The 16,884-nt window shown below is 36.2% G+C and overlaps 3 protein-coding genes and 1 non-coding gene across 4 annotated transcripts; 1 reads left to right on the top strand and 3 right to left on the bottom strand.

Annotated features, from left to right (window-relative positions):
• Nucleotides 1-3,580: 3,580 nt before the first annotated feature.
• Nucleotides 3,581-4,561, top strand: LOC104820043 (pathogenesis-related protein 1-like). The gene has a single exon (XM_010550391.2). The coding sequence runs from the start codon at nt 3,653-3,655 to the stop codon at nt 4,163-4,165; it is 513 nt and encodes a 170-aa protein (XP_010548693.1). The 5' UTR covers nt 3,581-3,652; the 3' UTR covers nt 4,166-4,561.
• Nucleotides 4,562-5,019: 458 nt separating this feature from the next.
• Nucleotides 5,020-9,649, bottom strand: LOC104820044. The gene is made up of 6 exons (XM_010550392.2): nt 9,001-9,649; nt 8,384-8,655; nt 7,299-8,174; nt 6,743-7,195; nt 6,442-6,631; nt 5,020-6,335 (listed from the first exon to the last, which is right to left on the bottom strand). The coding sequence occupies exons 1-6, from the start codon at nt 9,146-9,148 to the stop codon at nt 5,401-5,403; spliced, it is 2,874 nt and encodes a 957-aa protein (XP_010548694.1). The 5' UTR covers nt 9,149-9,649; the 3' UTR covers nt 5,020-5,400.
• Nucleotides 9,650-11,183: 1,534 nt separating this feature from the next.
• Nucleotides 11,184-11,265, bottom strand: TRNAS-GCU. The gene has a single exon. It is a non-coding gene; the product is annotated as a tRNA-Ser (tRNA).
• Nucleotides 11,266-13,472: 2,207 nt separating this feature from the next.
• LOC104820045 (ethylene-responsive transcription factor ERF037-like) lies at nt 13,473-14,274 on the bottom strand. Its single transcript, XM_010550393.1, has one exon. The coding sequence runs from the start codon at nt 14,177-14,179 to the stop codon at nt 13,529-13,531; it is 651 nt and encodes a 216-aa protein (XP_010548695.1). The 5' UTR covers nt 14,180-14,274; the 3' UTR covers nt 13,473-13,528.
• Between the last annotated feature and the right edge of the window lie 2,610 nt (nt 14,275-16,884).

Raw genomic sequence — 16,884 nt, forward strand, 5'->3', positions numbered from 1 at the left:
ATGATATCATAAATTAGGGCGTCAATTTAGGTTCGAAATTCGAAATTAAGTTTAAATCCACTCAAAAAGATTGAATTTGGGGATTAAATTTTTTGGTGTGAAAAAAATCAGGAAGGTGTTTTGGGTTTCACATTGGGTCGATCTGATTTAGGAGTGTCAATCGAGCCGACTTGGTTCGACTCAACCCGAGTCTGCATTTGGTCTGAAGGTTTTGGACTCAGATTGACTCGATTTTTTTGGACCTATGAAATTTAGTCCGAAGTCTGGTCCTATATATTCCGGGTTCGGATAGGTCTATATAAATCCCCTTGTAAATCTTATTTTTTTCTTTTTTTTTAAATATCTGGCTTTCGGACCAATCCGACTCGAATTCAAAACCCAATTCGAGTCCGTCCGAAACCCCAATTTTTTTTTATCAGGAAACTTAAGACTGAACCCGCTAATTTTCGAACTGGTGAGACCTAAATGGATACCCCTATATCCATCCTTTTTATTGACACGTGTGCCCTTTTCAAAGGAGAGTGTTTTGGTAATTATCTCCCCACTTTCTGTGTAGTGGTAGATAATAATGATATCCTTGGGGTAATTTTAGCCTACAAATTCCATACAAATATTATTATGTCATCTGGTAAGTTTTTTAAATCTTATTTTTTCACTCTTCTCATTTGATTCTTCTTCACACTACACATTAAACCCTAAACCTATTTTAAACCTTATACCCCACACCGTAAAACAATTATAAACTCTCAATTACAAATCCTAAGTTGTAGATTTAAGTTTAAGGTTTGAATTTAGGCCGAAATTGTTAGGGCTAGCCCACCAAATTTGTACGGATTTGGGCTTGGAAAGATTCAAATAATTTTCGGACAAAAGAAATATGATTCTTAAAAACATGTAGGTTTTTGCGGGCTAATTGCAAATTTTGGAGGCTCACTAATCACGAGCCTGACCACGGATTTAATGATTTTATATCTTATGAACTCTCAAATCCCTTGGATTAGTTTTCACTTTGATGCTTATTAATAAGTGTTATTTTATTATTATTGGATTTAGAATATTATATTTAACACTAATAAAACGAAGATATGAATTATGTACAAGAACATCGTAAACTATTGAAGAAAATGAAACGGGGTGTGGTTGAGGTATGTATATGTATATATGCATTATTTGTTAGTTGGAATTAAAAAAAATCCCCGTTTTTTTTTTTTTACTATTTTCCATGTATTTCATAAATTTACTTTTTACCATTCTTGAATAAAAAAAAGGAAAAAGAAAAATGGTGGAGGGTCAAACGGTGGAAGAATTGGAAATTACCACAAAATCATCCGAAGATGGCGTCTCAATTGTCTCCGTGATCTTCTCTAAGCAGTCACCACTTTCACGAAATCCAATTAATTTAACGTTTAAATTTTAAAAAAATAATAAAACATTTACTTATCATGAATCATAAAACAAAGACGAACATATATATATATATATATAATATACATACACACACACATCATGCAATTACGCATTAGTTAGTCGTGATGCTGATTACTGAAGGCGACGCCATTATAGCGCATATATATATATATATAAAAGAAATCACGGGCGTCGAAATTAGTTCACGTGAATTAACAATTAGAATATTTTAAACCGTTAGAGATATAACGTGTTGTACATACATTGATACATATACATACACATATATATACACATATATGATATATATGTTTCCCCTAATTATCAATTAAAACTAGACATATGGTGCGAGTAAAGGGGACACGTGACTTTGCAATAAACAAGCAGTATTCATGCTTTACACGGAAGGGACTAACCCCTCTTTGTCAACATATCCTATACCATGAATTCAAATCTTTATTTCAATATTCAATACATATATAAAATTTGAAAGAGAAACTCGTTTTCCCATTAACCGCTCGGAAAGGCTATATATTCTAGAGTTCGGTAAATTCGTTGTATGAAATATATTGAGAAAGGAAATCTAGATTGGGGTAATTAATTAATTAATATACCTTTTAACTTATAAAAATGTTGATAATATTTATGTATGATGGTCCTAAAATTACTATTCTTGTGTTATGTGCCTTCATGATAACATATAAAATATAAATAAATAAATATTGAATATATATATACAAATTCAAGAGGTGGTGAAAGGAAATTTTGTTATGATGGAATTTTATGTATTGATAAATAGACCCTTGATTTCTGGACTATTAAACATGTGGTCTTCCTTTGATTTCTCTTGGTTTGCCATTGTTAATTACACCTACACGGCAATTTGTTATTTTCTGAATAAATTTCATGCATTATTTTCTATTTCTTTTCACTCAAATTCATCAACAACAACAAATCTAAAACGGGAACATTTTAAGGCAAATTAACTATAGGAGAAAGTCCAATAAAAATTCAAGTTAAAAAAATTGAAAATTAGTTATCTACTAATCCAAATAGAAACATCAATAAAAACCCTTAATTTTTTTTATAAAAATATTTTTAAAACTTTTGCAAAAACCCTTGAACTGAAAAAAAAAAAGTGATTTAAAACATCAACCAACCACAATTAAAAATAAAACCTAAAAATTATAAAATATTTAAATTTTTTATTATTTTATTATTTTAAAATATACAGCATCTTAAATAGATAATAATATTACAAAATTATATATGATTATCCATATATATATATCAACATCAACATCATCATCGCCTTAATTCCAAATTTATTTGGGTCACCCATATGAATTATTCGTTTCCACTAGTTTCGTTTTTGAATTAGTTCTCTTGAAATTTGCAACAATTCCAAATCATTTCTAATGGCATGTTTCCAAGTAAGCCTATGTCTACCCTTTCTTTTTATTTTTACTTTCTTTCCTATACTTCTCATTCTTCTAATCGGTGCATATTGGCCTACGTTGTACATATTCAAACCATCTTAAATATCACTCTTGTAACTTCTCTTCTATAACCATTACTCATATTTTCTCTCTAATAATCTCATTTGTAATTCTATCCATCCTAATTTGTCCGCACAACCATCTCAATATCCTTATCTCGGTTACATTCATTTTAGACATATAATTGAGATTTTAAATTACTATTAATAATTTATAGTTGATATTTGAAACATATTAGTTTTCTAAATATATCTATAACATAATTATCAATAAAGAATTTATCTACAAACAAATCTAAATAAATCTCAATTTTTATAAAAGTATCAGACTATTATATTTATCATCATTTCAATACTAATTTTAAAAATGTATTTTTATTATTAAATTATCATTTCAAATATATTTAATATTGAGTGGAAAATATATAAATAGTAAAAATTATATTTTTTAGATTTAAAAAAAATCTACTTGAATTTGTGAATCATTAATGTTTTAACTCTTCAATAATTTTTAATAATTGTTTTCAAAAATTGTGATTTTTTTTCTAATTATATTAACTAAATAATTATCTATTAGTCATCGTTTTGGTAAGAAGTCAATAAATGGACAAATAATAGTATGTATAAAATCTAGTATCTTTAATGTTTGTCCATATTTTTTTTACAAATCCATGAAATCTAAGTCTATAAATACAACATCCGAACAATAACACTCTTCACTTAAATCCCCCGCCAAACAAAAAAAAAATGTTTTTTTCTCGTAACTTAGCCGTATTCACATTGCTGTCTTTCGTAATAATATGCCATGCCTATCGTCATGTACCAAACCCTAACGCAAAAGACGTTGACCTCCAACAGCAAAACACGATCGCTTCTCACAACAAGGCACGGGCCGAGGTTGGTGTCGGACCGATGACGTGGAATGCCACGCTGGCAGCCTATGCCCAAGACTATGCGAACCAGAGGGCCAAAGATTGCGCCATGCAACATTCCTCCGGACCGTACGGCGAGAACCTAGCCGCTGGTTACGGTCGCATGAGCGGTCCTGACGCGACGGCTTATTGGTTGACGGAGAAAGATAATTACGATTATGCCACTAACTCGTGCGTAGGGGACGATGTGTGCGGCCATTACACTCAGATAGTGTGGCGTGACTCGGTCCGGCTCGGTTGTGGCTCGGTCCAGTGCGAGGATGGTTATGTTTTTGTGATTTGTAGCTATGACCCTCCGGGAAACTATGTGGGTCAGCGTCCGTACTGACGAGAAGTTGAAACATGATGGTCTTGTGCTTTACAACAACATTAAAAACGAAGTGATTTTATGTGCTATGAAGATGTAATACATTATGATAATTGATACAAAGAATCATTAGTTTCGATAAGATTATTATCTATATATCCGAACACGCGATAATTTATATGATATTGTCTAAAGCCGAGCATTTTAGATTTTGGTTCGGAATTTAGATTTTTTGGTTCAAAACCTCTTATATAATAGATTCCATTTTTATTGACGAAAACATTAATTTTCTACATGTTTTAGTGTTTTTGATTGTTTTTATATTCGATTTAAATCCAGATTTTTCAATTTCGAAACGATCATATACCCAGGGAAACATGGATCACATGTATCCCCAAGTAGATCAAAGCAACCACCTATCCACTGGAAAAGGACCGTGAGTTGGAGTTTTGAAGCTGGAATCCCCCAGCTTCAAAACTCCACGAAATTGGATCCCAAACAGGGAAAAGATAGATGAAGCTTTCGTATAATAGACCAAGAAACTCAAACCTGATGGCCCGAAGTGCGCGTACGAGGAAACCCTAACCCTGACCGCATAAATCCCCCAAGCAACCGCAAGAAATCGAACAGATCATCCGATAAACGGACCACAAAACTGAAGCGATTCCGACAAGTCTCGAGGCGATCGACGAGACCCTCGACTCCGCTTACCGTGAGCGGTTTTAGAATCAGGCCCACATTATATATTATGAGCCTATTGGGCTTGTAGAATCTGGCCCATGTTCTATATGTTCAGGCCCATATTTTATATAATGCGCTTAATGGGCCTCTGAGTGTACAATGGGCTTAGCAGGTTTCTTTGAATCAGTCGCAGATGAAAAAAAAATCACACCAATTATTCAGACATGTTTGTATTGTACCCAAACACAAACAAGTTTTTTTTTTGTTGGTAATGAAAACACAAACAAGTTTATAAATATACAAAAAGAATACGGTTAAATTTGTACCTGAACATGTATCAATAACCATGGAAAACCAAAGAAAACCGAGGATACCAAACCAATCGTTGCTTAACCGGTGCAATATACCGCCTTCAAAGCCAAACGGATGAATCCCGACACCACCCGGGCTTTCAAAATCGAACCAACCCACGTCCGGGTTAATTAGGCATTTAACCAAAAAGACCGGTTAATAGCAAAGACCAGTTTCCGGTTAACTCCGGTCATGGTCACCACCTACTTCCCCAAGGCTTTTTTTCATGTTATCTTCCTCGGCAGGTTATACGTCTTCTTGAGAAACTTGGTCGCGGCCTCATCATAACGGTAACACAAAACACGAAGAAGAGTGTTGGGTTCTGTCGGATTCCACTGACCAGAAGTCGGCGGCAATGGAAGCTTTCCTCTGTCTGAACCGAAATTCTCCAGACACAACGCTTTGTACTGTTCGATCAGAGACTCTGTCTCTGTGCTTAACAATGGCAGAACACTCTTCACCATTGCAGATACCTTCTCGATCAAATCCAGAGGCAACCCATCTCCGTTTGACCAGAACAGATCGCAGAGAAACTTGAAATCCTCTTCTACAAATGCAGAATCTTGAAGGGTAAAGCCTCGAGATGGGCCACCTGCAAACAAAACCAAGAGGAACCCTTCGAAGGAAGCTCTCATGATGTCGGTTATGACTCTCGTCCTGACTCTGTTGTGAACCGTCGTCGAAATTATCTCCAGATACCGTTCGAGCTCCTGTAGAAAAGGCTCAGCCCTTGAAGAAGAAGCGTCTCCAATGTAAAGCCCATCCCACAGGACATTGCTCAGATCATGGAACACGATCTTGTAGGCAGTTGCTTCACACAGTTGCTGTATTCCCTTAGAACAAGATGTGATCGACGGTTCAAAGGTCTTTCCTTTACCATCCGAGACATCATCTAACGCGCTAGATTCCGATTCCGGGAGACGGGCTACTGTCTTTTTACCCGAAGATTCTGCTTCTGCACGAATATACTGCAGAGTGTTGATCCTGCAGCAGAGCTGAAGTATTCCCGAGGGATCATCCCCTTTCGATGCGCCAAGCTGTGATTTCCTCCTCTGATGAGCTACTGGTTTCTCCTTCTTCCTGAACACACCGTTTAATCTTGACCCGACCGTGCATCTCGTCAGAGCAGGCAAAGTGGGTATAAACGTATTCCTCGAACCTGGAAAACCCGTAAAACCAGCAAATTGACCAGAGTCGATATGATGAGATCGTTGCTTTAAACACAGAAATATTAACGGATCAAGTTAAGGCAATGTATCGTATACCGCATCCAGATTTGGCCTTCGATACGTAATGTAGAATACACTTGTCGAGACCAGATGTCAACTCGGGAAGTAAGGCTGGATGCATAGGTATAGGCAGGAGAAAGAATGCTTCCAAAGTCTCATCTACCAGCCTTAGAACCTCTACTGAAGAAGGGGCAATACCCAACCGATTCGATTTCGGATTCCATACCTGCAGGTTATCACCAAATCGAACCAAACAGATAAGCACAAAAATCCATAAAACCCGCTTCCGTTTAGGCGAAAGAGCGAAAAAGGCGAAAACTTTTTAACTGTTAAATACCTCTTGCTGAAGATTTCGATCAATCCATTCCTTTAGTCTATCGACTCTTGTCTTGATCCACGATTTCACGAGGTTGGCAATAACGGTTTCAGCCTCGAAAGGAGGCATCTCTCTTATAACAGATTTCCCACCATCTTCACTGTCTACTGCATCTTGAACAGCGATTTGAACCAAATCTTTTTCCAATTTATCAGCAGCCGTGAGCACTCGTATTGCATCCGGTGTCAGCTCTTTTATGCCCGAGACAAATTTCTTCAAATCGTTTGAGTAGCACGAATGAAGGGTAGCAGCCGCTACACCGGCTGAAAGCGGGTGCCATTTCTTCAAGATTGGACTAAATAGCGCCTTCTCGTTGAATGCCAAATGGCCGACATCTTCTGCAAGAATTGCAAGGGCTGGAAGATTGTTCTGCCGAGCTTTTGATCGCTTGTTGTGTTCCACCATCCTCTTGATCTGTTTCGGAAATAAAACGTAAGTTAAGAGTTTGATACAATATCTTGAACGACACAGAGATATAAACATATAGTCTATCACATATATATATATATAGACGGACCTGAGAAAAGGCCATACGAAGTGAAGACCTGATGTAACTATCAACCCTGTCCCAACCCACATCGAGTTGCTTCTTTTTCCTTCGGTACTCGCTAGGAATATCTTCGACCAAAACTTTCGCGGCCGAGATCGCTAAAGAAACCGTTGTTTCGAGAGATTCGACGTTATCGATGTTAAAATTATCGTGGTAAGCGACCAACTTCTTCTCGGCCCAATCAAGAACCAAACTCAGAACAGAACTCGAGACCTTAGAATATTCTTGATCATTTGCCCCCATCTCCTTTGCATCTTTCTCGACTTCGAGAATCAAGTTATTGGCGGCTGTGAGCAAATCGTTCTCCACTTGTCCGGTTACGACGTACCGATGAAACAAAACCCAGAGAAAGACAACATCATGAAGCATTTGGTTCATACCCAAGATAGGCCATGTCTTCTTCACGAGTTCAAGAACCTCGTCTACTTCTTCGACGAGAGAGAGCTGATCGTTAACATCGAAACAAGAATCTAACAGCATTTGATAGAGTCTGAGATTGAAAGAAAACCCGTCAGCCCAGTGGCAAGTATCGGAGCTCGATCCACCACCACGTGATCTGACAGCAAGGGACATGACGAGATTCCTCAGGTTTTGCATTTGTCCTGTGTTCTTACCAGTCTCCAATGGCTTCTCGAGAGCAGACCGAATAGCTTGCTTAAGCTGTTGTCCGGAAGAATCGGCCTTGTTTATTGGTGTATAAGGATTCAAGAGCACACCAGCTTCGAGAACTTTCAAGATTCTCCTCTGCCACGCCTCGTACTCTTGCTGATCCGAGAAATCCGAGGCCTTGAGCTGTTGTAAAAGCTCAAGTGGTAGAACCATTGTCTCCACTCGCTTCCCAAGCTATATAACAGAAACAATGGAGGATGGTTAAATGGAACAAAGATTTGGAACCACATCAACTCAAATTCAAACAGATGATCATAGATCAGACTTCAGAGGATTCTTATCCATTGAATCGCTTTCTCGGTCGAGAAAGTTGAGGGATTTCGGTTTTCTAGGCAAACAAACAAGACCTTTTTCCAGTTTCAGATTCATAGAAAAACACAAACCTGACCGGCAGCGATCCTCAGAAGCGCCCTTCGGATCCTTGAGTCGGTCTGCTCCGAGACCTGCATCTGAACCCTAACCAACTCACCCACCGTGACCGCTTTCTTCACTCGGCCCGTCTGACCCGCTTGACCCGACGACTCGCCGCCGCCGCCACTCTTCCTCGACTTCATCCCCAACGCCTTCTTCACCTTACTCGCCGCCGTCGAAGTCAGCGATCTGTGAAGCGACGGAGACGGCGAGAGAGTCGCCGCCGCCGCAGAGCCAAGGTAACAGGAGATATTAAAGGCATGCCATACAATATTACAGGTACAAAGCAAAGAGAAACAACCAAAAGAAATGAGAGGGCTAGAAACCTGAAGTGAAGCCAAGTTTCCTTCAGTTAAAGCAGCTTGTTTTTTTAGGGAATCCATTGCAATGACAAGTGCCTCTATTTCTGAGTTTTTCGCTGCTAATGCTTCACTCATGCTGGACTCTACCTTAGTCACTTCACTTTTAGATGCAGACAAATCTCTTTGCAACTGCTTAATGTGAGCTTCATATGACTTGGTAAGCTCTTGCTGTAATTAAAAAAGAATGGTAAATAAAATTACCCCAATAAACACTTCCAGGTATCACATTGACTTCTCCGACTGAGAGATGTAAGTGAGCGGGCGGCTGCCGGTGCTCCGGCAAGCGGCGACGAGGATCTCGTAAGCGGTTTCACGGAGCTCCGAATCCGACAAATTCGGAGCCGGGTCTCCGAAAGGAGACGGTAGGGTTTCCATTTTCACTCGGATTCAGACCGATAAGCGATCGATTCACAAGACTCGAACTTTTATGCACCGAACCAACAAAAAGGGATCGGGATTTATAGGGTTCAAGTCAAACTCAGAAACGGGTTCTGCAAACGAGAGGATCAAGTGACTTCGCACAGTATCCAAAACTGGGAAAATTGAAATTTCTGGATCGAACTCGAAAAAAGGAAAATTCTTTCACTCGGAATCAAAGGGATTAATATTGTCGGAGACGATCGGATCAAAACCCAATTACATTTTTTGCACTGAAAATCGAAAAAAAAAACGGCAGAATTAGGTGTATGAAACAGTTTGGTGGGAAGAGGATAAAGATGGAGAATTTTTGGGGGCTTGTGATTCTTGCTTGGCTTCAAAGAAAGAATGATATGGAAAATGAAACAAAAAGTGACAATGCGACAGTAGAAGATTTCAGACAGATGTTTTCTTCGGTACCAAACGCGCCGAGGAACATTTACGCGTGTTGATTATTATGATATATATATATATATATTGTTCATATCATATCTCTCCATTATACACATATATATAATTTCTGGAGAGAGAATGGGGTTGAATTAATCAAACCCATTGGAAAGAAGATACACGGTTATACTGGAAAATTTATAGTATGTTTGGAATTTAACAATGGACTAGATATTAAAATAGATTTTGATTTATGTTACTTTTAGATCTTATTTAATCTGAAATTATTAGAATGGTTTGGTTTACTTTGGTTTAGTTCGGTTAGGGTTTATTAGGGTTTCTTCCTCTATTGTATTTAAGGAACACTTTTTCTTATTTTGTAAAGATAACAGAGAACTTTCTCTAAATCCTTCTTCTTCCTCTTCCTATTACTACTTTCTTTTTAATCTTTATCTCTGCAACTCTATATTATTTCAAAAGTTGATATGGTTGTAAAGAGTTTCTATTTTCAACTTGACTCCCACAGCCAACACCATAAGTTTTCTCCATGTAGTTTTAACACAGCCGCAAACTTTGAAGCGTCACGGCAAGCTAATGCAACATCGAGCAACAAAAAACAGATTTGAAGAGCAATCGTCTCATCCAGAGGCTCGATATTCTGAAACAAATGTTCTAAAATTGATAACGCTTTTCCATAGTCATGCAGATGAATACTGTCACAGTATTATCAAATTCATCATTGCAAGAAGTGCTAGAACTTTGTCCATTTGTGCTACTCTCTTGAGTCCCCACAGTTTTATTTCCAGGGTTGGCAGCATCAACTTGCTCTCTGGTTGCACGAGCAAGCTCATCACTCTGTTTCTTGACGCGGTTAAGGGCTTCCAGCAGCTTCGTAGGAACTGAGCAGCCATCTCTAAAGTACTCCGCAATTGCAATATTGTGAAGAATCTTGGGATCGTTCTCTTTCATCTGCTTGAGCTGATTCAGAACACCGATACACTCAGAGAATTTGCCGGACTGGAAATACAGAACAGCGTCCTTGAATCGTGAACTGAATTTCCAGGGAGGCGATTACGGGCTTTGAGAATTGAAGAACCTCATGGCTTTCTTTCTCTCACTTCGGTTTCCCTCTGTTGGGAACCAGAATATGGTTAAAGATCTCGTTGGTTTCAAAACATAAACATATATATATATATATATATATATATATATGTATGTATTGGTTGAATCTGTGGTCTGCAAAAAGAAAATGTCGTTAAAAAGCTGTCAAACGAACATTCATGGACCGAAGAATCAATCATCAATGAGATAACATTAATTTTTTTTCCTAATCATTAATTATTCTTTTTTTCTTTGGTAAATCATTAATAGCAAGAGGAGTGGAATTATTTGACTTCGTCGTCGTCCCCTTTTTAAATAAATCTTACATTTCAAGTGCATAAAATGCAAATCACATTTGACCCGTACATTTTAAAAACCAAAATTCGCATTACCCTCGTTGATAATAATTTTTTATTAATATAAAACGCGGATTGAAATAATTATATTCAACGTATAAATAAACAGATTGGGTTGTTATTTTCTTAATGAGAAAAAAAGTAAACGTCGCCTGAGAGATTCGAACTCTCGCGGGGAAACCCCATGTACTTAGCAGGCACACGCCTTAACCACTCGGCCAAAGCGACTTTGTTGTTTGAAGCTATTTATAATTAATCATGAAGAAACTTACAAAGACATTTATTTATTTATTTATTTTTTTGACAAATATATTTATTTTTATTTGATTGCATTATATCTTACTTCTGATCCGAATTTTATTAATTCGGTAATCTGCGGCATGTTGTTCATCTTGCCGTTTTTTTTATTGGTGATATACTTTAATTAACCATATTTATAACCACTTGAAAAGAGTCTATTTCCACTAATCAACGTTGAATTTTTATGATATTCTGATAAAACTCAGGAAATGTGTTCATCCGCGAAAATCTTGGCATTTACAAGTATATTGTTTTCGTTTAAGCACTCTATGTATGTGTATACATATATATATATTTTATTTTATATATGGTTTTTTTATTGAAAAAAATAAACCTCGATAAAACCCAAAAAAATAAATTCTAAGCGCTATATGATGGAGACGATACAGATTTTAGTATTCAGAAATTTGTGTAAAATTAAACAGGAGTACGTGATTTTTTTAAATAATTTTAAAAACAGCTTTTGTTGACCGCGGATTCCGATGGCTCTTCAACAGAAAAATATTATATGCATTAATTAACATAAACCTTCATTAAATTACTGTTTGGATCGACGAACAAATGATTATTTTAATCTCCTGAGAAAATGGTGTTGATTGATGTTGGCCCATGAGGATCAGACCAGAAATTAGTTCGTTAAAATTAAATTTATGTCCCGAGTGTCGGATTTGCATATGCGTTTGTGCATAAATTGCTCCTTGATTATGAGCCAAGTCATTAATCATCTCTGACTATATGTATGGAAGTCAATAATATTTTGAGTAAACTACAATCCCATATTATATATACATATATATATATATATATACGCATTGAAGCAATCGATCCATATGGACAGAAAAAAAATTCTTAAAAATATCTGTTGACTGATGAACAAGATTTATTTGATTTACTTTAACAAAAAAAAAAGATTTATTTGGTTTATGTTAATGTAAGTTTTATAGGAATGTTACAAATTAGTTAAAAATAACATATCATTTGTATAATTATTTATTGTTTCCGTTTGGTATTAAAAGTTAGTTAACTATTAATAGTAGATTAATTGAATTCATCGTAATAAAATACAAGTTGAAAAGATTCTTAGCTGTAAACTATCTGAGAATGAATTTCAGTGTTATAAAATTAATTAACATGAATAAACTCGTATGTTCCAAGCATTTATTATAAATTTTGTTTAGACCAACGAATATATATATATATATATATATATATATATATATATATATATATTGTGGTTGTATTATATACCAAGTTGAAAAGATTCTTAGCTGTGAACTATCTGAAAATAAACTTTACTGATTTTTTTTAATGTGGTTGTATTAAAATTCCTAAAAGTACATCAGTTCAAAAGACAAAAAAAACATTTTTAACAATATGGATTCTCATGCGCAATTGACAGGATATGCTTTCTCGTTTAATCTATCGAAGACCTTCCGTTAAGTAATATCAATCCTCGAGTAATCGGGTATGCTTTGTATTGCTGTCAAGTGTGGCTGTCAGTAGGAGAGTCCGCATCCGTCGGTCCAGCTTAATTCTAGTTTCTTGGATGGATTTTACCTTACCCCTGAATATTTGGTCATTTCTTTCTTTCCATATCAAGTCAACCGTAAGGTGGCTGAGGGTCTTCACTAGTAACCCTCTATTTCTGTCCGAGACGACTTCATTCCTGCGGTACCAGATTTGTAGTCGGCCAATATATGAGGGAGGAGAATGCCAACAGCAGCTCGCATAGTAGCGTCATATAGCATGGTTGTAAGGACAATCAAAGAAGAGATGCTGATGACTTTCAGATTCTAGGCCATAGAGACAACATGCGGTATTGACTTGGATCCTCCATCTGTGCAAGCGATCTCTTGTTGGTAATTGTTGAAGTTTAACTTGCCATATAAGGAGGGACATTCTCGGTGTTGTTACTGTTATAAAATTAACATGAATAAATTCGTATATTTTAAGCGTTTATTATTTAATTTCAACAACTGAATTGTTGTTTAGACCAACGAAGATATATATATATATATATATATATATATATATATATATTTGTGATTGTATTATATATGATATATAGCCAAAATATTAAATATATCAGCTTTGTTGACGATCCAATTAAACTGTGTCGTGAATTTGGTAGTCCATTAAATTAAACCTCCAGGAGAGGGCTAAATTGTGAATTTAAATATCTGGGGTACAATTAAAATTCTAAGGAGAAAAGAGGACCAAAATTGAAAGACTCGAAGACTTCACACGTAGTACCATCGTCCTCGCGATGGTTGCAACTATAACAGTTGCTGAAATACCACGGCGAACCAGGAACTACCGAGTCAGCAAACACGAACTCGCTCACCGACTCGTCGTGACTCGTCTCCAAACTCGGCAACTCGACTATCTCGCTCAGCTCCGACGACGACGACGTAGACGCCTCCGACGAGACCGAAGGCGGAGACTGGATTTCTACGGCGGCGGCGGAGAAATCCATACCGGCAGCGATGGCGGCGGCGGCTTGAACGTCACGGGGAGAGTTCGAGGCCGGTCGGGGGAGGAAAGCGGAGAGCTCCGGGAAGTTGAGGACGGCGGAGGAGCCTTTGACGGTCAACGCCGCCGCGTCATGAGCACGCGCCGCCATCTCGGCGGTGGCGAAGGGGCCGAGCCAGATGCGGCTCTTCTTGCGAGGCTCTCGAATCTCGGAGACCCATCTGCCCCACGTCCTCATTCGGACCCCTCGATATCCCGGTTGGGGTCTGACCCGCTTCTTGTTCTTCGTCCTCGCGGGTTCATCACTCGGTGAAATCGACTCGGTAGTGGAGATGGATGAGCCGGCGTCTGAGTTGGGCGAGTCAACCATGGTGACTCGATGGGTTTTGAGACGAGGACGAGTGAATATAGATCTTATATAGAGAGAGACTGGAATGGTATATATGATTTTCCTTCATGTTATTAGAAAATGACATTATAGATATTCACAACTTAGCATACCATTTATTAAGTATGGTTATTGGTCATTGCATGCTTACGTACGATTCATTTATATTTATGAAAATGTCCATGAAAGTTGATAACTTCCAGTTTAATAAATGTCAAAAATGGTAACGAGAGGCCCAACCGGGAAAATAAGGCGAGATACTCATTCTATTGTGAATTTTTTTAACAAATTTAGAATCGGCTTACAGTAAAAATGTTTCTGGTTTATATTTGATAGAAAAACAAAATTAAAATACACAGAGACTCGTTACCTGAAAAGCATATAATGATTTAGCGTATAAGCTCTAATTAACATTAGAAATATATATATATATTTATTGTTCTTACTTTCCAACTATACCTTAAAATGAAAAAAAATATGTAGAGAATCTAAGGAAAATCTAGAGAGAGAAAGTAAGAAAAGGTAACATTAAAGACAAGCCAGGAGGCGGATGAGAGAGAAAGAGGTGGCAAAATCTGACAGCTGTCACATCTACATAAAATCACAATCTCACTAAAAAAACAAGATTTAAAAATTAAAAAACAAAACAGTAAAAAATAATAAAAAAAATAATATTTTGTTTTATAAATACTGTTTGACATATTTTTTTTCCATTTGTAATGATTTACGAGCTTATTTTGTTGTATTTGATGAGGTTATTAGATATTTACGCTATTAGTGTGTGTGTGTATATATATATATAGCATATATAACAGAAATTGCAATGTGTATAATAAGGTAATATATGGTTTTGAAATATACTAAAAAGGGGTAGAAAATCAAGAAAAATGAGAATGAAAAATGTGAACTCTTATGGGTAAATATGATTTAATAAATGTGAACTCTTACGTGCCGCATGGATGGTACTACTAGGGTTGCCATGCTTCATTAATTACCTTGTGAGATCATTAATTTATCAGTATAAATTCAAATATTTGGACCGTATAATAATAAAAATCATATAATAAAAAAAACACTCTCTCACCATTCAATCATAGCTACTAAGATATTCCGTTGAAGATTATATAAAGTGTCATATTTCCTTTTCATATTACAAGGAGACAGATGGGGTAACTCAAGAATTTTGAAACGAGGAAAAACCTCACTAAAATGTCCAACTATAGTAATATTTATACAAAAATGAAATTGTAATTTAATTTAGAGCTATAAAATAGCGAGGTTATTAACAAATTTTGTATTACAGAGAACATTCGATTCGAACATGCTATATGGGTAAATAATCTAGGAATGGACCTATGGAAAAATTTTATCGGAAAATTTATTTATCTTTATAGGAAAATAAAAATAATATCTACAATAAATTTTAATCTTGTTATTACAATTAATATGATTCTACGAAGAAATAAGCTCAAACCAGAAAAAAACACGTACTAGTATCGAAATTTTATACTAAACACGTAAAACTCAAAATATGCAACATAAGAGTTTTACAATATAGACGGGAAAAAAAAATTTGACCCCGGTCCTCCGAGAGATATAGTCGGACCAAAGGTTCGGTGAACTTCCGGATTATCAAAAAAAAATATATATATAGACGGGAAATAAAATAAGTAACTGTTCATAACCCTTGTTTTGTGACATTTTACAAATTTGACCCCGACATTTTTAACAGTTTAGTACACAAAGGCCTTGTCCTGGCGCCTGCCACAAGCTCTAAATTGGTCGTCCACATTCACCTAACCATAGTATCCTGCATCGGCCTGTATGTGTATTTATGTTGCATGTGCATGTAAAATTTATGCATACATAATACATTGTACGGCTTTTAATAGCGTACATTGCTCACATGCTTCCTGTATATTATATACATATATATATATACAGAGAGAGAGAGATATTCACATATCCGTATAGATATATTATATATCACGAGAGTTTAGTGTAAAATTATACATTATGAATAATACTAAACTAGGTCGATATATATAATTTTATAGGTTGGTGTTAGACTGAGTTACAACTTACAACTATTACGTATTTTTCCCATCTCGATGACAATAATGTCTGACGTATCTCAAGATATATAACTTTGGTTTTAGCTGTACTATTTTATGAAAAATGCTATTTTTGATATAATCTTCAATTATTATCTAAGTTAGGCCCCCACACACTGTACGAAAAAGACATATAGAACCGCCCAACTAAGATATAAATAAACACTAATTTGATTTCACAAACATACATACAACATACACATACATACATACATATATACATATATACATGCATGCATACATACATACACACATACACATACATTCATATATACATGCATACATACACACATGCATGCATAGATAGTTACATGCATGCATGCATGCATCATGTGTTGAGAAAAAAAGTAGAGGCCATAGTGCTTTTTTGTGGAGAAAGCTGAGGAAGAAGAACCCAACAGTCGGAGTGGCGCCATTTCAAATTATCGTGCTTTCTGGATCAACGTACGTACTGTCCTAAGAGAAAGCTGAATGAATCTTTTGCGGAACTCGACATCGTACTAAAAGATATATATATATATATATATATATATATATGTATATAACCATAGTTAAACTGCAGAACAAAGAGTG

This window comes from Tarenaya hassleriana, unplaced genomic scaffold, assembly GCF_000463585.1.
Source record: "Tarenaya hassleriana unplaced genomic scaffold, ASM46358v1 Cleome3, whole genome shotgun sequence".
Taxonomy (NCBI): domain Eukaryota; kingdom Viridiplantae; phylum Streptophyta; class Magnoliopsida; order Brassicales; family Cleomaceae; genus Tarenaya; species Tarenaya hassleriana.